Consider the following 25,638-nt stretch of genomic DNA (forward strand, 5'->3'; position numbering starts at 1 on the left):
GCCATGTAGGGATCCCTCTGCATCTACCTGCTCAGTGCTGGGAGCAAAGGCATAAACCCCAACATCCGGTTCTTTCGTTTTGGTCCTGGAGATTGAACCCAGGGCCTCAAACATGCTAATGTGCTCTATCACTGAGCTCCCCTCTCCCCAGACCCTTATGGCTACTTTTCTGTCCTTGTTCAGATTAGTATGTACAAAATATATGCAAAGGAGAAAGGAGAAAAGAAACTGAATAACCTGTCATTGGCTAAATGAAAAGGCTGCTTATGAACATTTTATTCTTTCTGAAATAAATATTGTGTTGTAAACTATCCATGAGTAAGATTTATAATATACAGCAGGCAGGTACACAGAGAGCCAGCACAGTGAGTTTTGGAATGAACCGTTCTAATTTAGGGAAGATATCAACCGTCAGCACTAGACACATACACTGGTAATAAACTCACAAGAAAGAATCATAAAAGTTGAGGAGGAGCAAGCTGTCCTAAGAAAAGAGCTTCTTGAGATAATAGTGGTGTTGGGTCATCTGTGAGGCTCTGCTCTGTTCCCACTACAAGTTCAGTACCTGACATAGAGCAGCTGCCACCGAAAAATTTGCTGATAGGCTTCCAGGCACTAGAATTTTACACATTTTACATAGCCTCTCATATAAACACTTTCCTAGCAACTTCTCTCTTCATTATCTTTGCTTCATTAGCTCATTATATATGCTGTAATTTATACAATGAGTATATTATTTAAAAGTACTTCAACAAGTACAAGATTATGACACCGAATAGGATAGACTCTAAACTGCTTGGATAAGATCTTGAAATCACATTATCCAAGCAAAGTCAAAACGAAATCGGTTCATATAACACCAAAATAAATGAAGTGAGACAGCGTCTGCCTTACAAGTTTATCAGTAACCTCTTATATACACATGTATTTCACAGCAGGTCGCCAGTCCTTCCATGTGATACCACAGACAGGGTGGAATGATGAGACTCCACAATGAGACCTGGTCAGGAGGAAGTGGTGACTTTCAATCACCTTTCTTTCCTTCAATTTTAATTTAGTTTGGGAGAGAAAGAAGTCCATTTTCATCAGCTGTATCCAGGATTTTACAGATTACTGGGGATTCAACCTGAAGAACAAAAGCAATGACATTAGAAACTAACATATCTTCTCCTCAATGAATATAATAATATATAAGTTCTTGATTTGGATAAACCACCCAACATTTTCCCTACAAATTAGGCTTTTTTTTTGAGATAGGGTTATGCTAGCCTTGAACACTTGGTAATCTTGAGTGTTGGGTTATAGACAGGTTCCATGATGCCTGGCATTAATAAAGATAACTGCAAAACTATTTTTAATCATTCATATAAAATATGAGATAGGTAAAGAAAATATGTTTTTCTTTCTAAGGAAATATGCCAATGGAGACAAGGTAGAAAGGATGGGGAAATGTATGGAGTTTGTAGTCGGAGTTTACCTGACTAGAACAGAAAAACATTATGGCAAAATAAGCAGCTCTATTTAAGACAGAGAAAACACAGCCTTACAGATGAGTCAGCTGTCCTGACAACTGTGAAAAACAACGCAAAGCCCAGACACAGACCAGGAAAACAGGAGACAACATGTGACCAGGGAAAGTTCAAGTAGAGAAACAGAACCCTAACAATTCAATGGAATAGAAGGAGATGGCAAGTGTTTCACAGATGGGCAAACCGGACATAAAGAAGAAGTGCTTAGTGAAATTGGTGAAAGCAGAAATGAGCCGCATTTACACACGGGGTAGGCTAGCGGAGAAGGGTAATCAAAGGAAGTTTCTGAGATTCTGAAACAATTTCCAATTAATATGTTTAATTAGAATTTTAGGCCGGGCAGTGGTGGTGCACACCTTCAATCCAAGCACTTGGGAGGCAGAGACAGGTGTATCTTTGTGAGTTCGAGGACAGCCTGGTCTACAGACTTAGTTCCAGTACAACCAAGGCAACACATAGAAACCCTTTTTCCAAAAACAAAAACCAAAATAAATAAATAAGAATTTCAGAAACAGAAGAAAAAAGGAATAGGGCAGAAAAAAAGTCTTTGTGGAGATAATGGCCAAAATTTTTCTAAAATTTGTATGAACCCACAAGTCCTAGAAGCTATATATAGTTCAGAGGACAAGAACAGAAAATAGGACACTTAGAACATACTCAAAGTTAGTATTATAGAGTCTTTAGAAAAAAATCTAAGAGGGTGTTTTCATGACTCTGAGGTAGCAAAAACTTCTTAGGACACACACACACACACACACACAACACAGTACCCATAAAAGAAAAAAACAAAAAACTGAGCATAACAGAATAATACAGTTTTGTTTATAAGAACACATTTTAAAAGGTGAATCTGTCACAGAGTAGGAAAAAGGTGTGTACATTACAAAGAGCTTGTACCTAAAATATTTTTGAATTCCTAGAATCAAGCCATGAAAAGATAAGTAACAACTGCAAAACTGGGTAAGAGATTGATAACGATTCTATTCCTTCACCAGCAGTCAGGCTCCTTTGAACCTCTGACTATGCCGTGGGCCCTGTCTCTGGCCTGCCTAGTCCATTTGTACCAAGAGAGAACCTCCACACTCAATTTCTCATCACTCTGGCTGCTTAGTCTCTTTGTGATTTTCTACTAACTCCTTTCTCTTGGCCTGTTGGCTACTGATCCTGAGCTGTCTCTTCCGTACTTAGACTTGAGCTTTACCTGTTTCTGCTACCGCAATAATTTATCTTGAATTTCATTTATGCATACAATGTATTTTGATCAAATGCCCTTCCTTTTAAGTCTTGGTACAGATAAAAACAGTACTGAAGAAAGTCTTCTTAACCATTTGAATATGTATCGGAATAACTTTTTCTTTATTAAAGTCTGGTTAGATGTAAGGCTTCACAAAAGTATATGAACGTCAACAACGTCATAAAAACGTGTTGAGTACCATTCTTTGTATGAGGAATGTAAACTGAACATGCTACAATGGCTATCAAAGAAGACTGGAAATAAAGCTAGTGAGGAGATGGAGTAACTAGACTCTCATGCACTGTACGTAGATTAACATGGCACTAGCACTTTGGTGAATCAATTGGTAGAATGTATCTCATATGACTTAGAAATTCCACTCACAAGTATTTATCCTTAAAGAATGAAAACACATAACCAGAGAAAGACTTGTGAAAACAGTTCATAGTAGCCTTATTCATCATAAATAAACAAAGAAAAGAAAGAAAAACAAACCAAATGCCCTGATGGAGGAAGGTCATTGGCTAATAAAGGAACTGCCTTGGCCCATTTTATTGGTTAGAAGATAGGTGGGAGGAGAAAACAGAACAGAACGCTGGGAGGAAGAGGAAGTGAGCTCAGACTCCACAGCTCGGGAGCAGACGCCTCAGAGAGAGACGCCATGCCCCGTTCCCGGGATGAAGCTCCAACCCAGGATGAACTAGGCTAGAATCTCCCCGGTAAGCGCACCTTGGGGTGCTACACACAGATGATTAGAAATGGGCTAAATTAATATGTGAGAATTAGCCTAGAAGAGAATGGGCCAAGCAGTGTTTAAATGAATACAGTTTGTGTGTTGTTATTTCGGGGCATAAGCTAGCAGAGCAGGCAGCCGGGGTGCTGGGGACGCAGCCCCGCCGCCCTTATTACTACATATGGCGCCCACGTGGACAACTGCTTCCACATAAAGCCTGAGACAGCTTGGGAAATAATTCTAGAACAAAATGAAAGCATTGTGCCTGGTTTCTTGGTAGCAGCAATTTCTCGGTTCTACTCTGCTTGCTAGAGGCAAGCAAGCGCCTCATCTAAGAGAGGCTTCCTGACTCAGCTTTAGCTGCAAAGCCTGCAGCTCATTAAGAGGTCCTGCAACGAAACACTTAAACGGTGTTGACAAAAAGCTGACCACATGCTTTTCGGTTTTCAGCCATAGCAGGAAAAAAGCTGCGCCATTTAAAAATGCCGGCTTTCTGGGCTGTCCTGCCAGGGAAAACTCTGACTCTTTTACGCAGGCGGTTTGTGGGTTTGTGCGGTTTGCAAGCACAGGCTGCTGAAGCTCGCTTGCTGGCTACAGTCAGTACCTCAGCCATGAGGCTGGAAAGCTAAGGAATGGGCTGGATCCAGCCGGCAAAGCCACGCCTTTAATCCTACTGATATTGCTTGGTAAATTAAAGACTCGTGTGGTCAGAAAAAGAGAGATATACAGTAAAGAGAGATTCAAAGACAGAGAAAATTTCTAAATGGTTTGAAGTGTGTTAAAAATATATGCAGACTAAAATTTAAAGTTCTTAAAGTAACAAAAAAAAAAAAAAGGAAGAGAGTTGTTGTGTGTGGTAGCACACGCCTTTAATCCCAGTGGCTAGAAGGCAGAGACAAACAGATCTCTGTGAGTTCAAGGTGTAGTAGTGTACACCTTTAATCCCGAATGCCTGGGAGGCAGAGACAGGTGAATCTCTGAGAGTTCAAAGACAGCCTGGTCTACAGAGTTACTTCAGGTCAAAGATACAGAGAACCTGTCTCAAAAAGCAAAGAGTTAGCCGGGCGTTGGTGGTGCACGCCTTTAATCCCAGCACTCGGGAGGCAGAGGCAGGCAGATCTCTGTGAGTTCGAGACCAGCCTGGTCTACAGAGCTAGTTCCAGGACAGGCTCCAAAGCCGCAGAGAAACCCTGTCTCGAAAAACCAAAAAAAAAAAAAAAAAAAAAAAAAAAAAAAAAAAAAAAGCAAAGAGTTAAAAGTAAAAATAAACAAAATAGAGGTTAAAACAAAGCTGCACAAAGATGGAAAATACACAGAGAATTTTGATACTGTATGCTATTATGCTCTCTTTGAATTGTTTGAATGCTGAGGAAAGAGCAAAAGCTACTAAAAGATATTTGTTTATAAATGCTGCTGAACTAATCCAACACAGATATTTTGAATTTGGATCTAAGGATATGATACTTTGGAAAAGAGATTCTTCTTTTGTTTTCACAGAGGATGAGACACTGTTCATTTCTTCTATACCGATTTGGTATGATGGACCACGCCCTCCTGAAGGGTTGGTGTGAACACCTTCAGAAAATTGCTTCGCTCAACTGCCAACTGAGATGAAACTAGCACACAGGTTATACCATGAAAGACCTAATTAACAATGCCCCCATTTAGCAGGAAGCAGTTTGGAGAGAAATAACTGCGCCCATATTCCCAAAAAATGTTTATAAATGTTCTTTTACATTTAAAGGGGGATATGATATAGGTATGAATAATTTGCATTAGTATAGATTTTGCTTTATTGATAGAGATTTAAGGTCAATTTTGTTATAAGTATGTTTCTGATTTTGATTAAGGTATTGTGATTGTGTAGTTCATTTAAATATGTACTGTATAATTAAGAAATATAGGTTGTGAATGGATAATCATCGATAATAGTAAAGCTTGTAGTCATGTTAGTTAGATTTTCTAGATATATAGAGATATGTTTTAGATAGACATTTTTCATGTCTTTCAAAGATTACAGAATAGGACATTTAATGTTTTAATAACTGAGGACTTTTCATGACAATGAGACACTCTGCTCCTGGCAGCACCAATCTACTTCAAGAGGAGGATGGGCATCGAAGAGGCTCGTTATGGAGTTTGATAGCCATTTGGGCAAGAAACTGCTCTTGCCTGGACTATTGCATAAACTGGACACAGAGAACCCACAGAGAGAGGACTACTGAACTTGCCTAAGGTGAGATGATCTTTCGGGGTTCCTGATTCATGAAAGAGTCTGCGAGACATTCTGCAGGACACAACAGATAGTGACTGAACTGACTTTGAAATGTCCTGCTTTATGGAAATGTCTGCTGGATACCATGGGCCTGAAGGCTGAAGATGGATGCCCCAACGGTACAGAGGAACTTTGGGTGACTGTCCAGGCAGCAAGATGTCTCTGTCATTTCTAGCGTTTTAAAAGTTGCTTTTTTCTTGTTTGCTTAGGTCATATTGTATCTTTCTGGAGTCTTTGATGGAGTTAAGAATAGTTAGTTATAGTTATAGTTTTCCTTAGTTATGATAAAGATTATTGTAACTTTTACTTGATAACTGTTTTGTTATATGTAATTTTGCTATGTTAAAGTTAAAGCCTTTTTTTTTTCTGTTTAAACAGAAAAAGGGGAAATGATGGAGGAAGGTCATTGGCTAATAAAGGAACTGCCTTGGCCCATTTTATTGGTTAGAAGATAGGTGGGAGGAGAAAACAGAACAGAACGCTGGGAGGAAGAGGAAGTGAGCTCAGACTCCACAGCTCGGGAGCAGACGCCTCAGAGAGAGACGCCATGCCCTGCTCCCGGGATGAAGCTCCGACCCAGGATGAACTAGGCTAGAATCTCCCCGGTAAGCGCACCTTGGGGTGCTATACACAGATGATTAGAAATGGGCTAAATTAATATGTGAGAATTAGCCTAGAAGAGAATGGGCCAAGCAGTGTTTAAATGAATACAGTTTGCGTGTTGTTATTTCGGGGCATAAGCTAGCCGAGCAGGCAGCCGGGGTGCTGGGGACGCAGCCCCGCCGCCCTTATTACTACAATGCCCATCTGCAGAAGAACTGATTAAGCATGCGAAGTATAGTGTAAGAAGAATGTAATCTGCCAATGCTAAGAGAATGAAGCACTGACATATTCAACACTCAGCCAGGCACACACGGGATCTCCATTCATGTGGAATCTCGAATGAAGTACACCTAATCTATAGTATCAGAAACTAGAAAGAGGTATCCTTTGGCGATGGGGTATGAGAGAATTCCCTGTTGTGACAGCCCTTATTTTAGGTGATAGTTACAAGGCTATTTAAAATGGTTAAATATCATCAAACTCAGCATTTAAGATCTGTGCTTTGAGACATGATCTCATGTGTGCTAAGCTGCCTTGACCTCCTTATGTAGTTGATGATAAGAACAACTTATCGTCCTGCCTCCACCTCTTAAACGCTAGGATTACAGATGATCTTTCACGCCTACTTGGTTTTATACAGTGCTAGGAATTGAACACAGGACTTCACACATGCTAGGCAAACACTCTACCAACTGAGTAAATTATACCTCAAACGAAAAACATGTCTATTAAATGCCTTTGTAGCTTTAACACAAAAAAGTCAAGTATGTTCAAAATTTAAATATTTTCATTTAGTGGTACTGGGATTGAATCCAGGACCTCCCACACTCTAGACAAGTGCTCTCCCACTTAGTCCCTAAGTGAATTCTTGATGGTTTTCATTTTACTTACCCCAAGAATATACTGGCAGGAGTGAGGCTCGAGCATATATACAGTAACAGCATGAGGAGAATCGGATTCTTTACACCTAAAATACAGAGCACTTTAAGGTATTGCCTATGTCATAAAAAATAGTACTTTGTTATCTTATTAAGGTATTATAAATCTTTAAGTGGACCCAGAATAATTTAACTTAACACAATTGAATAATTTAGTTGTTACATCTTATTGTAAAACTTCTGTCAATGAAAAGTAGATAAAAGGATTCAACTTACTTTAGTTTTACAGTCACCTGTCTGGGTTTGTCAGTTATATCACAAATATCTCCATTTCCATAAAAATGTGACACCATCCTGAGTTGGAGAAACACATAAGCTTTATTACAGCCTTACTAATTAGAATAGCTGTAATGGGTAGTGTTAGGTTGGGAGTGTAGGTCCCAGTCCCTGGCATCTATCCCAGCCCCCAGGCCTGGTCTGGACTTCAAATCCCAGCAGGCCAGGTCCTGACCCCACCCCCAGGGAGGGTCAGGACCACTTTTCCCCAGGGTACTTAAATGATCCCCGAAAAGAAGAACACGTGGTCTTTCTTTTTCCTCCCGGGTCGCGTTCCTGAGGCTTCCCGGTTTCCCCTCGGGGCCACCCGAGAACACAGATCTCCCATTAAACCTGGATATTTTTTAATTTGGCTTGTTTTGATTTGACTTGATTGGGAATTTTTGTGTCGTCAGGGAGCTCGTATTAGGAAATATTCCTAATATTTGGAGGTTCACACCACAGAGTCAGATTCTATACTAAAAATACAAATTAAAGAAACTTTGTACTGTCTTTCTTAATGCTGTCCATATTACATATGGGTCAGATTCAAGTTTCTGAGGTTGGTGTGGTGGCTCAAACACTTCTAATACCAGCTCATGGGAGGATAAGGGTGCAGGACAGCTGTGAGCATGAGGTCAGCAGGGCTAACAGTAAGATTCTATCTCAACCAAACATCCAGAAAAACAAACAAAACAAAGTAATACTTCTTTTTTTTTTAAGTTTTATTTATTATGTATACAGTGTCCTGTCTGCATGCATGCCCACAGACCAGAAGAGGGCGCCAGATCTCATTACAGATGGTTGTAAGCTACCATGTGGGTGCTGGGAATTGAACTCTGGACCTTTGGAAGAACAGCCAGTGCTCTCAACCACTGAGCCACCTCTCCAGCCCAGTAATACAGTTTTAAAGTTAGCCATTTTCCCAGCCCAGTATATTATTTACTTAGCAATTATTCCTTTCTGTTTTCCATCAAGCTGTTCCCATTAAACACTATTATGTATATGGGACAAAAAAGCAAGCTTCTGCCAAAGTTTAACTTTCAAAGTGAGTAATATTCAAAGAAAAGCCTTATCTTTTCTAGCCACACTATTCTAGGCTACAATGTTGAACACATAATGCTAAAAGCTATATTTTTTTTTCAGGAAACATAAGCCTAAAATAATGTGTAGCACACTCAACTCTCAAATATCTCTATTTGAATTTTCCTAAATTTGAGTCTGATCAGCCTGAAAAGTTGGCGTATTTTGAAAGTAATTTCTCAATATTATCTCTTTCAGGAAGAAACAGTATTTAACATTTGAGAATGAACAAGAATTAATCTTTTAAATTTATTGAATAAGGGATTACAAGATGAAGTTAGTTATTCTTGGGTAGTAAGGTTAACTTACTTCTGGTAGTAATAAAACATACCCACGCCCTAGTTCTAACTGAATCAAGTAATTATTTGAAGTGTGAGGTAGCTCAGCATTAGAGCATTTGCCTAGCAGAGATGCTCGTTAATCATGAAGGCCTGGACTCAATTTCTATCACTATACAAAAGAATAAAGCTGGGGCTGGAGAGATGGCTCAGTGGCTGAAAGCATTCACTGTTCTCCCAGAGGACCTGGCTCAATTCCCAGCATCCATGTGGCAGCTCACAAACATCTGTGACTCCAGTTCCAAGGAATCTGATCCCTTCCTCTGGCCTCTGTGGATGACATGCATGCATATGGTGCACACACGCATACATGCAGGCAAACACCCATACACACAAAATAAAAACAAAACCACACAAAAAGAATTAAGTCATTGTCATTAACACCACTGCCAATCTTTATTTTTTTTAAACATTTTTAAAAAAGACTTATGTATTTTACGTATGAGTGCTCTATCTAAATGTATACCTTCATGCCAGAAGAGGACATGAGATCCCACTACAGACGGTTGGGAGCCACCATGTGGTTATTGGGAACTGAACTCAGAATCTCTGAAAGAGCAGCCAGTGCTCTTAACCACTGAGCCATCTCTCCAGCTCCCTTGAAGTGTTTTGTTTGTTTGTTTTTGTTTATTTTTAGTATTTATTTATGTATGTATTTGGGTGTTTTGCCTGCATGTACATCTGCACACCCAAAGAGGGCATCAGATCCCATGGGACTACGAGTCTCCATGTGGGTGCTGGGAATTGAACCCACATCCTCTGGTAGAACAGCCAGTGTCCTTAACCCAAGGCACCTCTGTAGTAAGGAGCTGCGGGCTGCGTTCCTCATCATCTCCCCCTTTGTCTAAACAAGATCGAACCAAACCCAATACAACTATATACAGTAGGAACAGATACCAAATATAAAATTACAAACAACAAACAATATTAAGCAAGAAACATACAACAAAAGTTCTACTAAGCATTCTATTTCAAGGAGTCTAAATAATGTAGAGGGTAACTACAATTTTCTAATCTTCAACTCCATAAAAGATCTGAGAAGGGAAGTAATATTACTTGAGCAACCAGGAAGTACAAACGAGAAACTTCCAAAATGTACAACAAATGACAGAGACAACTGACTACCTGGGCCCACTGTTCCATCTACACACCTCTCCATCCCTATCATGGCAGTCTTACACAGCTATCACTGTTGAAGGCAGCAGGCAGGTTAGTGGATATTATTACTAGGCTAGGTTATTTTACTTAAATGTCCTCATGACCTTATTGGGATATACTATTAGACAAGTAAGGCTTAAAAATTATATAATTTGCCCAAAATATTACTACTGAAGATCCAGCCAGAATTTGAACCCAGGTTGCCTGACTCCGAGACTGTGGGCTGGTGTTTTATTTTTGGAGACAAGGTCTCTCTGCATAGCCCTGGCTGGAAATGAAAATGTGCAGCATGATGTGCAACTCATTTCTATGATCTTGGTCCTGGACTGTTTCTTTCCCCAAAGGAAAGGGATCTAAAGGCTGTCCCCTAAAATAACACTGATCTAAAATCCAAAATGTTACCTGTGTGTTTAATTTTTTTTTTTTTTTTTTTTTTGAGAGAGAGGGTCTCACTAATGTAGCACTTACTGTCCTGGAACTCACACTGTAGACCAGGCTGGTCTCATACTCAAAGATCTGCCTACCTTTACCTCCCATGTGCTGAGATTAAAGACATTCAGTACCTTGCCCTGCTCTGTATATTCAAATTTTTAATTTATCAATATTTTGAGTATTAAAGGCAAATAGTCTTTACCTGACTGTCTGGGTGCCGTCATCTTGAAGATGATATGCTCTAGCCGTGTTTTTCTTAGCCCATTCAACATGCTCTTCTTGGTTCCATGTCCCCACAACCACAGAGGTTTTCCCATTGTCTTTGTCCTAGTATTTAGAAAAATACTAAATTTTAAAATTACATTCCCCTTTCTATGTGTGGGCATGTGAGTAGGCATGCTTAGGGTATCAGGCTTGACATCGGGTTCCTTCACCAGATGAGCGGCTATTTGAGACTGATGGTGTTTGTGGTAATGCATGTTTGACAGGAGCAAAGAGAGACAACTGTAAGCCCCAGTCCCGCCTTCATCCATTCAATGGATAATGATGCGATGATGTCAGTCAAACTCAGGAAACAAATCGAAATGATCTTTATTCTGATTCTTTGAAAAATGTTATTTCTAGTTAGCCTAGCTCCAGATGGAGTAACTTGGTAATCAGTATCGTTTCCCTTTCCTATCTCTCTGTCGTATCGATTCCTTCCTGGGGATGCTTTTCTTTAGATCCTTCTTTTAAAAATTATTTATCATCATTGTATGTGTGCAGGGTATATGCATTTGCAGTGCTGTGGAGGCAGGAAAGAACAACTCTTGGAAGCTGGCTCTTTCCTTCCACCACAGGACTGGGGCTCAAACTCAGTCTTCAGACTTCCGCAGAAAGTTCTGTCATGTGCTCAACCATTCTGCCAGACCCTTTCTCTTTGGATTGTTCTCTAATACGTTCACTGTCAATACCTCAACCAAAAATTTAATTGATCATACCTATTTTATACACCACATACATACAGGACCTGAGCACTACTGCTGTGCTTCTCAACCGTATCTCTGCTTGCCTTGAATCCATCCTCCCTAAGCATGTGTTGTAAACCTAATTCCTAGAATTACAATGTGGGGAAGTAGAACCTAAGGGAGGATATGTAAGTCTTGAGTACTGTATCTTTATAAGAGGTTGTTAAAGCTCCCATCCTTTCTATCTTAAAAAAAATCAATTTATTCATTAATTGTATGTGTATGGGCATCTTGCCTATATGTATGCCTGTGCACCACATTCATGCCTGAAGCCCATGTGACCAGAACAGGATGTTGGATTTTCTGGGACTAGTTACAGATGATTGTGACCATGTGGTGCTTGGAATCAAACCCTTTGGAAGAGCAGTTATTGCTCTTAATCACCAAATCATCTTTATAGCTCCTAATCTCTCTCAGTCTTTCTTCCTCTTGGTTTGTGTCATTAGACAAAGCAGCCATAAGGCCCTTATCAGATTTAACCTCTAGAAATGTAAAATCTACTTTCTTTTCATTTTAAGTTATCCAGTTTGAATAACAAGGACGACCCTAAGAGGGATGCATGGATCACCCTAGGAAGGGGAAAGAGTTGAGATTTCCTGGGTACACTTGGGGGGCAGGGAGGGTGGCAGTAGAAGGGAGGGAATAGGGGATAAGAACATGAAGGAATGGGATGATTGAGCTGGGGGAGGAATTAAAGGCATGCACCACCACCCCCTGGCTGAGCAGTACGTTCTTAACTGCTGAGCCAAATCACCAATCTGTCACAGACTTTAAAGACTTTAATCCAAGGCTGCTGATGCAGTTCAATTTAAGAGCACTTGATATATTCACGAGGCCCTGGATTTGAGCACTGCAAAACAAATAAACAACCTAGATCTATTCAGGGGTAGAACAACATAAATGCTATTCTATACCTCATGATATTGATGTACATGTTTGCCATAGCAGAATTCATATTTCCACCAACCAACACCCTAAAGGAAAGAAACAGAAGTTATTCAGAGAGAAGGAAGACTGCTGTAACAATACCACTTGATAGTGGGAAAATATGTAATTTTTATAAAATCAATAGTATAACAAAAACAAAACATGACAGCCTGGTCTATACAGTGAGTTTCAGGCCATCCAGGGCTATATGTTGAGTCCTTGTCTCCAAAATTACAGAAAAAAAACAACAATAAAAATTCACTAAAAGGAAAACAAATTAACTCTAGAATTAACTCTTTCAGAAGACACCTAAGACAAAATTTTCACCTTTGAGTGTATTTACACTGGCTTTAACAGCAAGAAGCAAAACATTACCTTTTAAGTTTAGGCCGAGTTTGAATTGTGGCTGTCGCATAACTAAAATGTGAGAAAGAAATCACTGATGTCCATCTAAGAATCAACTCATACATAATGGTCACAGGAAGTCAAGCTTTAATGAATAAAGAGAATATAATGGGTGTGGATTAGATTGTAGATATGTGGGGGACGGGACTACAGAAAGACAATATCCATTGGAGATGGCAGGATCCTGCATTTCTCTGTAGACAGTTTTGTTCAGTTCTTCCAATGACTATGGTTAGGTAACTGCCACACACAAGGTTGTAAGATAAATACTTAAGCTATAGTTTCACTTTCTTACCCCATGAAAGCAGTAAGAGCCACTAAGGAACTCCTTTATGAGCTGGTCATCTGTCAGCTTGGATATATGGGTTGTTCCAACGGTGAGCATTGGCTGAGAGCCAACAGCAATAGGTTTGTGGATGGCTGGAAATCTCTCTTCTTTTGTAGATGGCAATTCTTCCTAAAGTTAACCAGATGTGTTTATGAGCTTTCATGACATGTTTTATAGTTACAACTGGTTATTACTTTAACAGAAATTTTTCCATTTAATGTTAAGGTTTTAAGAAAGTGGACTTTGTGACAATAGAGAAGAGTTAAGACAAATGTTAGTTTCAGCCTCAAGTAACAAATATAATCCTCTGGCACACATAAGGAAAATGTCCACTTCTTGTCTGCTTCTTGTTTTCCTTTTGGTAAGCACTTCGATTCTTAACTAAGTTTTCCATCCTTACATCTAATTTTGTAGAAGTCATTAAGGGTAAAGCTAAGGTAACAAGCAGGGTGAAAAGGAGCTGGTTGGGAATAAATAGGATCAGCAGTTACAATTACTCAAATATAGCTCAATCTGGTTGTTGCTCTGGAGGAACTTGTAATTTACTAGAGTAAATACAAAGTAATAAGGGCACCCAGAACTAAAGACTCATAAAGGAAGGGGTAGATGAAGATGACTTTGACAAAGAACTGTAATGTGGATATTTTACCAAGAGAACACTGTTGAGTCAGCCAAGAAACATGAAAAATTTGTGATGTGACTTAAGTGTATGCTTTGTGTTTGTGTGCACATATGCATAAGGATTTGAAGAAAAGACTCATCAGGGGAAATATGTAGGGCTGTAATATTTAAAACTAAAGAGATCAAGTATTTTTTTATGCTGGAAAACTATAGCTAAGAGGTCTGGATGTTGTCTTGTAGGTACTGAGCAAAGGTGTACACTTGCACATGGGGGTAGAGAGAGAGGGAGAAGGAGAGAGAGAGAGTGCTAGAGAGCGCCACTCAGGCTACCTAAAGCTACAAAGTGAGACCATGCCTCAAAAAACAAACAAACAAAACAACACTTAGGTTTCTTTTTTTGGGTCAACTGGATAGAGAATAGTTTGTTTTGTACACTGTGACTATTCTTGCTGTAAGCACAGTACTTTAAAAGCAGTGGGAAAATGAGGCGCAATGGAACATGATTTTAATCCTTGCACACGGGAGGCAGATCTCTTGAGTTCGAGCCACTTTGGTCTACATACTGAGTTCCAGGATAGCCAGGGTTACAGAAACACCTTGTCTCAAAATTAAAAAGCAAAACAAAACAAACAAAAACAGTGGGGAAGATAAGGGTTCTAAAAAACTGAAAAAATGATGAGTGCGTTATAACTGAAAAAACCATATGTGGCCATGCCCAACAGACAGATGAAGGGAAGGCAGTGTGTCAACAGGAAGCACACAGAGATGGTTAAAGGAGAACAACAGGCTGAAGTGTAAAATGCTAAGAGCTGAAGCTAGGGCGGTTTTTTTTTTTTTTAAATATTTATTTTATTTATTTATTATGTATACAATATTCTGTCTGTGTGTATGCCTGCAGGCTGGAAGAGGGCACCAGACCTCTTTACAGATGGTTGTGAGCCACCATGTGGTTGCCGGGAATTGAACTCAGGACCTTTGGAAGAGCAGGCAATGCTCTTAACCACTGAGCCATCTCTCCAGCCCCGGCTTTTTTTTTTTTAAAGCTTAATTGGAACAACTACTTAGAAATTTAATAGGATGTTAAACTTAGAAAATATTATGTGTGACACTGGAGAGACAGATCAGCAATTAAAACACCTGCTACTGTTGCAGAGGACCTGGGTTTGGTTTCCACAACTCACATGGCAGCTTACAATTGTAACTCCAGTTTCCAGGGGATCAGACTCTCTTCTGGCTTCCATAGCTACCAGGTACACACATTGCACATGTATATACATGTAGGCATTCACATATATGCATACAAGTAAAATACATGTATATAAAATTTTTTAGAAATTATGTAATTGTATGAGAATGTTACAATTTCTGAAAAGTATAATTGTTAAAAGTGCAAGAAAAAGAATTGAAATTATTCAAATAATTAGAATTAAAAATTTGAAGTTAATAAAATAAATTGCCATTATTATGCTACAGAAGTAACACATTGATACAGGTTCTGAACCATGGAAAAGGAAGCACTGAGAAACAATAATTAGTTAACCCTCATACCTCTTTATTTCTCTTAAATGGCACCCTTAGTATCTCTTCTTGCTGCTCCAACTGTCTTAGTGTGAGGGGTTTAAAGGGAGATCCTGGCAGTGATTGGCAGAATATATCATTCACAGGAGAGGCTCTGAACCTATTCAGAAGGAAAAAAAGCATTAAGGCTAAACGTGAATGCTTTAAAGTGCATGTGCGCTGTATGTTTAGAATACTGAATGATCGTCGTACCTGTATTTAGGATGACTGCACAAGAGTGGTGTCAAAATGACAACTTCATATTCACAAGTGGTAACTTCAGCCACTGAAAGGATTTCATGCTTAGATTCAGGATGGCATATGTACATCACAGTGCTTGATCTGGGTCGGTTCTGTTTCAGACTACAAGGTGTACCATTGCCCATTCCCACAGGATAGTACGGTGTCATCTGACCTTCAATATTTTTAGTAGGGATCTTAAAAAAAAGTGTAGGCAGATTTTTTTTTATTAGAAATTTGAGGTGGGTTTGAGGATGGGGGAAGTATTTATTCTGAAAGAAAACTCCTTTTTTTTTTAAACAGAAGATGAAAATGTCTGTACTTTCTTTTAAGTCAGCATTAATGTTCTTATTCTTAAGTTTGTGAGCAGATGTGTATTTAGGGATAGTATAATACAGAATAAAGTATTTGATGCTAAAATTTAAATATTAAGTCAATATACATTTAAGTGAGGAGTACAAACACAGGATTGATATGAGTTATTGTCAATAGTGTTAAAGAAATAAATTAAACTAACAAAAATATTTACTATACTGGTCTGCTTAGCTCTTTCTTCTCTAACCTCGTAGAGAATGTTGTTCATAATTTAGATTGTATAAGTTTTAAGGCTGATTTCCAAATAGAGCAAATAGTAAAAAGGAAGAAAAGAAAGAAAGCAGAGGCATTTTTTGAAGTACAGGAATTGCTCCTTTTACATAATACTATTCTGAGTCATCATTTGATGGACATATATTAAGTACCTACAACATGTATATGCATGGCAGCTTTGCACTGCACAGAGATAAAAGACAGTTTCTACTCTTAGCCTCTATTTTTAAAGCCCATATAGGCAGGTAGCTTGCTATTTACACATGCAATTTATCTGTTACATTCATAGAAGAGGAACAAGCACTAAAAATGTTATTACCACTGTTTGTAATGCTACATAGAAAGCACCAAAGCACTGAAGTGATGGATTGGTATCACAGCGTTTCCCAGACAAGTAATTAATATTATTATTCTTTTAGTAGTGGAGATTGAGTTTAGGGTGTTGTACATGCTAGACAGTGTTCTACTAGTGGGCTATAGCTTCACTCTTCCTTGTTAATTTTTTGACATTACTTCTATGTATTTGTATACATGGCACATGTGCTCTCTCTGTGTGTGAAGTCAGAGAACAGCTTTCAGGATCTAGTTCTCTCCTACCATGTGGATGGCAGTTGGGCCAGGAAGTCCTTGAATTTGTGATTCTCCTGTCTCAGTCTCCCAAGAAGTTGGGATGACAGCCCTGTGCCAGCAGGATCAGCTGACAGTTTATTTACGTATTATTTTAAAAGTAAATAGAAGGATCACAGCATTATTTATTTTCTGAGACAGGGTCTCACTTGTGTATATAGCCCAGATGGCCTAGAACTAGGTATGTAGAGCAGGCTCACAGAGATTTGTCTGTTTTTGACTCCTGAATGCTAGAGTTAAAGGTGTAAACTATTATCATGCTCAATTGGCAATTATAGGCAGAGAGTGCTTGTTCATTTCCCAACTTCTCAGCCCCAAATAATCACACAGAAAACATATTAATTACAGCACTACTTGGACTATTAGCTCAGGCTTCTTATTAACTAACTCTTACATCTTAAATTAACCCATTTTTATTCATCTGTGTATCGCTACAAGACTGTGGCCTACTACTAGTAGGCATCCTTCTCCTTTGGCAGCTACATGGTGTCTCTCTGACTCCATCACAGAAAAACCAGCTGTCATAAACTGTGAAGTTTATTTGATTCACTTCTTTGAGGCACTATACCAAGAACATATGTCTAGCTTCTGTCACTTAAGTCATACCTAACAATGAAGTATGAAAAATTAATACATCACTTGCCTCATTTAACTTTTCTTTTTCTTCTTCTCGTTCTGTGGAAGCAATGCAAGAAAAAGGTGAACATACAAAATAAACATTACATCTATATGATACATATTAATCAGCTTTAACTTAACTTTAAGCTTCTTTCTAAAGAAGACAAAACAAGGTTTTTATCTCTCTGCTTTTTTAGGTGGGAGTTGCTGGGTACTGGAGCCAGCGTCTCATGTGCTAGGTGTTTAAACTCCCTCTTCTCAGGCCTGCCCTTCTATTTGAAAGTTAGTGTTTGCAAAATGAGTGTCTATGAAAGACCCAAGTGTGATTCTGGGAATGACAAGGAGAAAGGAGAGAAACAATTCCCAGCAGTTTCCTCTGACTCTTTCGTGCATGCAGTGACACATGTCCATACATTAAAGAAATAGCTGTAATAGTAATAATGCATACAAAAGATAATATTCAGGGAAATTTCTTTTTCCCTGTCTTTCTTTTTCTTTTCTGGAGTCATTTCATGTTGCCTAAGTAGGCCTTACTATGCAAAGAGAATGGCATTGAATCCCTGATCCTACTGCTTCTACCACCAAAATGCTAGGCTCACAGTCCTGTACCATGCCTGGATTTAAACTTCAATTAGAACTTAAATGTTAAACCAAAACCCAGTAGTACTATCATCACTTTTAGAGACTAACCTTTTTCAGACAGCAGATTCTTAGCCAACATATTCCCAAGATAGTATTCATGAATATTTACTTTCTACATTAAAAAAAAATACAGTATTTTACAAACATATTTCTTTAGCTACAACTTAAAAACTATATCATTATGAATTTCAAGGAAAACATACTTGACCAGTTTCTTTTTCTTCATGGTATTGTCGAATATGTTTCCCATGACATACTTCATAAGTCCAGTAAGATTCAATCTAAGAAAGATATATGTTTTTAAAGACACAAAAGTCATATAATCAATTGAATTTTACTTGAAATTTTTAGCAGATGGGCAGATTCTCCCTCAAATCTGGAATAAATTTTTATGAAGTGACACTTATAATCATGCCACACAAAATGGCAAAACTTCTGAAGTGTATTTGGATTCTAATAATTGGCTCTGTATGAAGATTATGTGGTTTAAATAGAGCTATAATGTGTCTGCATGTGTAATAACTATCTGGCTTCTTTTCTACATAGCTTAAAAATAGCAACTAGCATTTTATGATTCTATCATGTAAGAAAGCTTGCCTTTGAACTAAAAACATCCAGTTTTCTAGTGCCTGACACTTTGATATCAGTGTATTATCTACTGCACGTATAAGAATTTAAATGAAGATCATACTAGCAAGCAGCAAGATTTGTACCTAACTTAGAATGTACCATACCATAATACAGCAAGATGAAAAGCCATTTTAAGGCTCTACTGGCTACTAGACACCTACTTTAAAATGTACATAAAATACGTACTCTGTAGGAGCAACTGCTCTGTTTAAATAGTGGTTCCAAAAGCTCTCTTGGATTGGGGCCTTTGTAATCCTTTTCTTCTTCCTAAAAAAAACTAGAGTTTAACATACATTTTTTTTTTGAAACTTCATCCAACTCTGCTGTTTGGTTATTAATTCATTGGTTAAATCACAAATGCTTGGAAATAAAAGAGAAAATAAGTCAACATCTTTAATAAGAGCCTATGGTATGTCACTTCTTTCAAATGAACTGAAGTATAAAATATGAAGCCATAGAATAATCTTCCATAGTATTCATTCTTTTTTAAAAAAAGGTTTTTAAGTATAAGTTTTCTAGACAATCTTTGTAAACTCATTTCAGAATTTTTGATTGCCTATATCCCCCCAAAATTCTAACTATGGAAGTTTTAGAATGGTTCTGTCGTGGAAAGGTGTTTTCAGTTTCCTACATATTTTAATACTTCAGACTTGAACCACTGGTGTGGTTGTGTGGGTACATTTTGTTTCTGAGGGTTTTAGAGCAGTATGGAACAGCTGCCTTGCATAGATTTCAACTTAATAAAACTTAAGAAAAGCACTGACTTTACTGTTCCACTTTACAGACCACGAGAAATGGCTAAAATTCATTGAGGGGGGGAACTGAGTTTCAAGTCTGCCCAGGGACCCACAGCTAACTGTAGCCTCTACCTCAGCCTCCTGGCTCCTAGGCTGCTGTCCTTTCCATTTTACCATGCTGCCTCTCCTGTTTCATCTTGAAAGAAGTCATTGCCTTGAAGGATGGATAAGAGGCAGTTAGGGCATTTTAGGAGAGAGAAAAGGGCATGAGCTAAGGTAGTGAGAAAACATAAGGTACCTAGAGAATTATTTATTATAAGAAATTATTTATGAAAACACTATGTTTACATTGAAATATTATATTGTGCTTGAAAACCATCATTTGTATAAAGGAAAACAAATACAGAGTTAGCTTTTTATTCAAAACATTAATAACTAATCCCCTCCATTTCTGTAATTTTAGACAAGGTCTCACAATGTAGGACAGGCTATCTTTAAACTCATGACAATCCTTTTGCCTCAGTCTCCTGAGTGTTGAGATTATAGATTTGAACCACCACAACTAGCAGGCTGTTATTTTTTTTCCAAAATGAAGCCCCAAATCAAAGAAAACAGAATAAGGGATTAATATATTTATGCTACAAGGTTATTGAGAATCTTGTTACTTGATTTTAAGGTACATGACTATAGGGTTGTAAAATACATATATTTGGTGAAAGGAATCAGCAATGTATGTATAAAAAAACATACCTCATCCCCACTCGTCACAAGAGGAAGTATACATTTGTATTTTTCTTTATCTGGAGTTGTCATGATGACATAATTATCTTCTTTATACAAAACTCCAGTTGTAGGCTAGAAACAGAATAAAAATTACATTTTTTTCAGTTAAAGTGCATTACATTGAATAAATTCAGTACTAGTTAGAACAAAGGTTCCTCAAATGAATTTATTTTTCCAATGGAAGATCTGTTTTGTTTTGTTTTTGTATTCATTTTTAAAGAGAGGGTTTCTCTGTGTTATTAGCCCTAGCTGTCCTGGAACTAGCTCTGTTGACCAGGCTGGCCTTGAACTCAGATGTGCCTGCCTCTGCTACCTAAGAGAACTAGACAGCAGAAAATAATCAAATTGAGAGCTGAAATCAACAAAATGAAAACAATACAAAGAATAAATGAAACAGAGTTGGTTCTTTGAGAAAAATCAACAAAACAGATAAACCTTTATCCAAACTAACCAAAAGGCAGAGAGAGAAGATCCAAATTAACAAAATCAGAAATGAAAAGGGGAACATAACAACAGACAGGGAAGAAATACAGAGAACCACCAGGTCATAATTAAAAAACCTGTACTCTTTCGAAAAGTCAGAATCATATGCTATTCTTATGATACTAAGGGATTTTAAGGAAACCTCTCAACATATATATTTGAGTCAGCAATAGTTGCTGACTGACAATATGCAGAGTTATTTTGCATACTGAAACCATTGAATTTATAACAGATGACACTTTATTATTTATTCAGTTACAAGATACAATCAGGACTAGGAATCATCCCATATACGTAACACACAGCTGACCCCATACAGGTCCAACAGGTCCTGTAGCACAAAGCAATGTAGAAACTGATCAATTATTGATTGGAAATGTGCTGAAGGCCTCAGAATTTCAAAAAAGAAACATCGTGACAATAGCAAAAGTTTCTAAAAACTTTTCCATCACGTGGCAACAAGCCAAGAAAATTATAAGAAAATGTTCCTACTTGTTCTTTATACAACCATACAACCAAACACCACTACCTGCACGAAGTAACCCAAAGGGTACTTCAAAGAATGAAATCTGGCAGATGGATGTGTTCCACTTTGTAAAATTTGGAAAACTAAAATATGTACACCATACCATTGATACTATTCAGGTTACTCGGTTAATATCTCCTTTTCAGATCTCTGAGGGAGTTGAAGACTTTATAGTTATAGTTTTCCTTGTTTACCAGACTCAAAAGAAACTCACTGAAGAGGTGTAAAGTGTAAAAGGTTGAGAGACATTAAAAGATAATTTGACAATGCAAATTAGAATAGAAAGTGAATTAAGTACAACCTTTTGGGCTCATCAATATAGGAATGATATGGAGCATCTTCTCTGAATTTGTGAAATGCAAATGAACTAGACATTGTTGATGTATTTATTGCCTCTATATATTGTATATAGTTATTGTACTCATTGCATAGTTTTTCTTATATTAGGTATAGTCTTCCCTTTTATTTTAGATAATAAAAGGGAATGAGAGTGGTACAGTATTTGTGTTTTAATAAGTAAAGCTTGCCCGAATCAAAATGCAAAGCAGCCATACTACTCAGTCATATAGGCCAGACAGTGGAGGCACACACCTTTAATCCCAACAGTCACACTAGTTAGCCATAGAGGCTGGACAGTATTGGTGCATGCCTTTAATTCCAGCACTAGATAGGAATATCAGACAGGAGATCGGTCTCAGTCTGAGGATTCCTAGAGGCAGGTTAGCCCATTTCTGTCTGAGGTTAGAGTCAGAGGCAGGCCGCTTTGCTTTTCTGATCTTCAGCTTGAAACCCAGGATCTGTCTCTGTTTTATTTTTTCCCCAGGGTCTCTTTCTGCAGGCCTAGTTATGTGGAACTTGCTGTTTAGACATGGCTAGCTTTGAACTCAGAGATCTTCCTGTCTTTGCCTCCTAAATTGTTGCCAAGGTTTTGCTAGATACTGCGTGTTGGTCTTGCCTGAACTCACTGTGCAGGCTAGGGTACCTTTGAACTCAGCAATCCTTCTGCCTCAGCCTCCTGAGTGTTGGGATTATAGGGATGTGCTACCATCCTTCCTCTTGAGAGTCCTGATGCTAGACTGAGTGAATCCATAGACACAGAAGATGACTATATGAACATGCAGCATGTAGAGTCAAGTATCTTCTTGTAATTACTTTGCATTTATTAATTCATTCATCCTCCAATAAAGCATTACACTGATTTTTACAGAAAAGGACTCTGGGGTCAGAGCTTAAACAATTTAATCTAGCTACCTGGAGCAGAGCTCAGAGATAACAAGCAGGTTGGCTCCATAGGTATATGCTTGTTACTGTTTTAACATATTTGAGTCAACCTTTATTAATATATATTCTAAAGATTACTCTGTGTGTGTGTGTGTGTGTGTACATATATATATATATATATATATATATATATATATATATTTAAGGGCCAAGGACACTTAAACAAGGCCATTATAGGTGATAAGGTAATCAAATATTTGAAGCTTAAGTGTTGTGGGGACAAACTGTATTTACTTTCTGGAATCAGGTTCTCAAGCTAGCTTCAAACTTGCTATATAGACAAGGAACTAAACTAGCTTTGGACTTCTGATCCTTTTGTCTCTACCTATCAAATATTAGGATTAGGGGAGTGTGCCACTATATCCTGCTTGAAAGATAATTATTTTTAGTTTATCCAAAGACTTCATTTATTTATTTATTCAAGGAAGGGTCTAACTACATAGCCGTGTTTGGCCCAGAACTTGCTATGCAGACCAAGTTGGCCTCGAACTTAGAGATCTGCCCACCTCTGCCTCCAGAGTACTGGGATTAATACAGTGGATGCAATAGTAAAAACTTTGCTGGACCAGTGAGTAATTTATAAGGATCATGAGCTATAATTTAGTTTTTACCAGTATAATTTTAATCATTTTTATCTAGAGATATTTTAGAGGTATAAATTACTAGAAGAGTCAGTTATGGTAGTGCATGCCTATAATCTGATCCCAGGTCTTGGGAAGCTAAGGCAGAGGATATCCTCAAAACGTAGGCCAATGAGACCCTGCCTCAACAACAGGAAAAAAAGCAATTAAGGCTTAAGAAAAAAAAAACTGAGATATTTTAATTCAGCGTCTGCCAATTTTGAATGTTAGACAAAAGGCTTTATCTTAGTTCACACAGATGCTGACTTATTTACAATTGTCCAACCACTGACCCATAAAAATAACTAGCAACTCTGTGAAGAGGGCAGTTATTTTAATTAAATAAATCATGGAAGGGAAGTGTTAAGATTACAGAACTATTTAAAACTTTCAAAGATCAACTATTGAAAACTTACTTTTGTACAAGGATATGTCTCTTTCCCAAATTCAGAGAAAGTATCTGGATTTTTCTCAAAATAATTCATACTAAACAAAAAGAAAAGTAAATAAACAAATAGCCTAAAACTCCCAAGTCTTCAAGTATGTCCACCTTAGATTTTGCTGACATCTCCTCAGGCCTGTAATATTTTATACAAGTGTATAGACTGTATAAATATATACACTGGAGATCAGTGAAAATAAAAATAAAAGGAAATTGTCAGTAGATCATGGCATTAACACAAAATAGTCCTGACTTTCCAGAGGAATGTTTACTTAAATTCAAGAATATGGTCAGAATGTAACAGAAAGGTAAAGAAAAAAATGGAGTATAAAATACAGCATAAGTAAAACCTAAGGTAAATAGAAAGCGGTGTGGTGATGGTAGTAACATAACTTAGTAATTTTGTGGTGCTCTGCCACTGACCTAAACTTTTGGTGCCTAACTTGGTACATATTGTCTTGGCATCATAGGAATTGGAATGTAATTAAAAAACAAAACAGAGAACCTTTGATTTTGCTAGGATTTCAATCGGAGATAAATGAGACTATGGTATTGTTAAGAGCACAATTCAAATAAAGATTTTATTCTTCTCTTTAAATATGTGTATGTGTGCAGCTATACACATGCGTGCAGTGGATAGATGATCGAGGGCACTGCATCCCCTGGAGATACTGTGAGAGGTCGCGTTTGGGGACTGGGAATCAAACCTGGAGCCTCTGGAAAAGCAGCGTGTGTAACTGCCGAGCTATCTTTTCAGTCCTCAAAATCACCTTTTAAGACAAATTCTGCAGTAGCTCTATATGGATAAGACTTTTCAACACTATATTCTCTCAAACAGAATTTTCACTCTCGTGAGATTATTTATACATAGAACTATGCATATAATTCCGCACCGTATAAAACCTCACATTCAGGGGCTGGAGAGATGGTGCAGCAATTAAGAAGGGGCATTACTCCTAGTAGAGAACAGAGTGTAGTTCCCAGCACTGGCAACCACCGGCCCAGGTCGCTCGTACTCCAGTGCGCAGAATCCCTTTCACACAATACACACGATTAATAAAAAGATAATAAGATCCTTTAAAAAAAACACTTCACTTTCTAGGGTTTTAAAGAGCAGTTGGAATACATTAAAACATCTAAGGTATTCTGCACGGCCAGTCGTATTCCACATACAAGTTCACTAATGTCTTCCAAGCCAAATAGCCCTCTCGAATGCCTTCGGTGGGAAAACAGCCACAGACGCTTGTTTCTAAGTGTGTATTGGTGAGACAGAATGAACAGAGACGGGGCTCCTGTCTGCTGGAGGGCTGTGTGGGTAGGCTGGTATGGTTGTATTTCTAAGACTTCCTCGACAGAGTGGGACTGTTGGGCAGCCAGGACTCGTGCAAAGGAATTTAAAGGAGGGAGGGGAAGTGATCGCTGGATCTCCTAGTTCTTAGTATGGAGGGCACATCCACACAGTGTGCTGAATGAATCAATGAATTATAACGAACGGGACACTTCGGCTTGGGGAAGATTAAAAAAAAAAAAAAACCTGGAAGGGAAAGCTAGGAAAACTGAGGACTGGGCTGAATGCTTCGTGCCGGAAAGAGGGGAAGTGGCTGCGGCTAGCGAGGGCACTGACCAGAGAGAACTCGGTGCCGGGCCAGTTGACGCGGAAGGGGATGTCGTCGCTGAGCCGGGGCAGCGCCCGGCCGCCACCGGACGCCTCCAGGAGACCGCACAGGACCAGCAACAGCGGCCCTCCGGGGACCATGCTACGCACGCCGCCGCCTCCTTCCTCCATCCTCCGTCGCCGCGTCCTCCAGCCGCCGTCACAACCTCCTCTACCGTTGGAGAACAGGTGGAGGAGGAGGAGAAGGAGGCGGCGGCGGGACCACAAAGCGTCCTCGGGGTAGGAGACCCAACCGCCGCCACGTCTCCTTCCGGAGAGCTGGGCAACGCCGCCTCCGCCCCCACAAGGGCCTCGGGCCACCGCTTCCGGGGCACGCAGCACAT

At 38.7% G+C, this 25,638-nt stretch overlaps 1 protein-coding gene across 1 annotated transcript; it reads right to left on the reverse strand.

Moving 5' to 3' along the window:
* Window positions 1–886: 886 nt before the first annotated feature.
* Erlec1 (endoplasmic reticulum lectin 1) lies at window positions 887–25,607 on the reverse strand. The gene is made up of 14 exons (XM_041668863.1): window positions 25,265–25,607; window positions 20,256–20,360; window positions 18,955–19,035; window positions 18,342–18,419; window positions 18,187–18,250; window positions 17,522–17,553; window positions 15,637–15,860; window positions 15,415–15,544; window positions 13,213–13,374; window positions 12,500–12,559; window positions 10,781–10,905; window positions 7,529–7,606; window positions 7,266–7,341; window positions 887–1,126 (listed from the first exon to the last, which is right to left on the reverse strand). Exons 1-14 carry the CDS (start codon window positions 25,424–25,426, stop codon window positions 1,055–1,057), a joined length of 1,449 nt encoding a protein of 482 aa, XP_041524797.1. The 5' UTR covers window positions 25,427–25,607; the 3' UTR covers window positions 887–1,054.
* Window positions 25,608–25,638: the final 31 nt, after the last annotated feature.

The sequence above is a fragment of the Microtus oregoni genome, unplaced genomic scaffold, assembly GCF_018167655.1.
Source record: "Microtus oregoni isolate MIOR12 unplaced genomic scaffold, Mior012 000019F_ref0000042, whole genome shotgun sequence".
NCBI lineage: Eukaryota > Metazoa > Chordata > Mammalia > Rodentia > Cricetidae > Microtus > Microtus oregoni.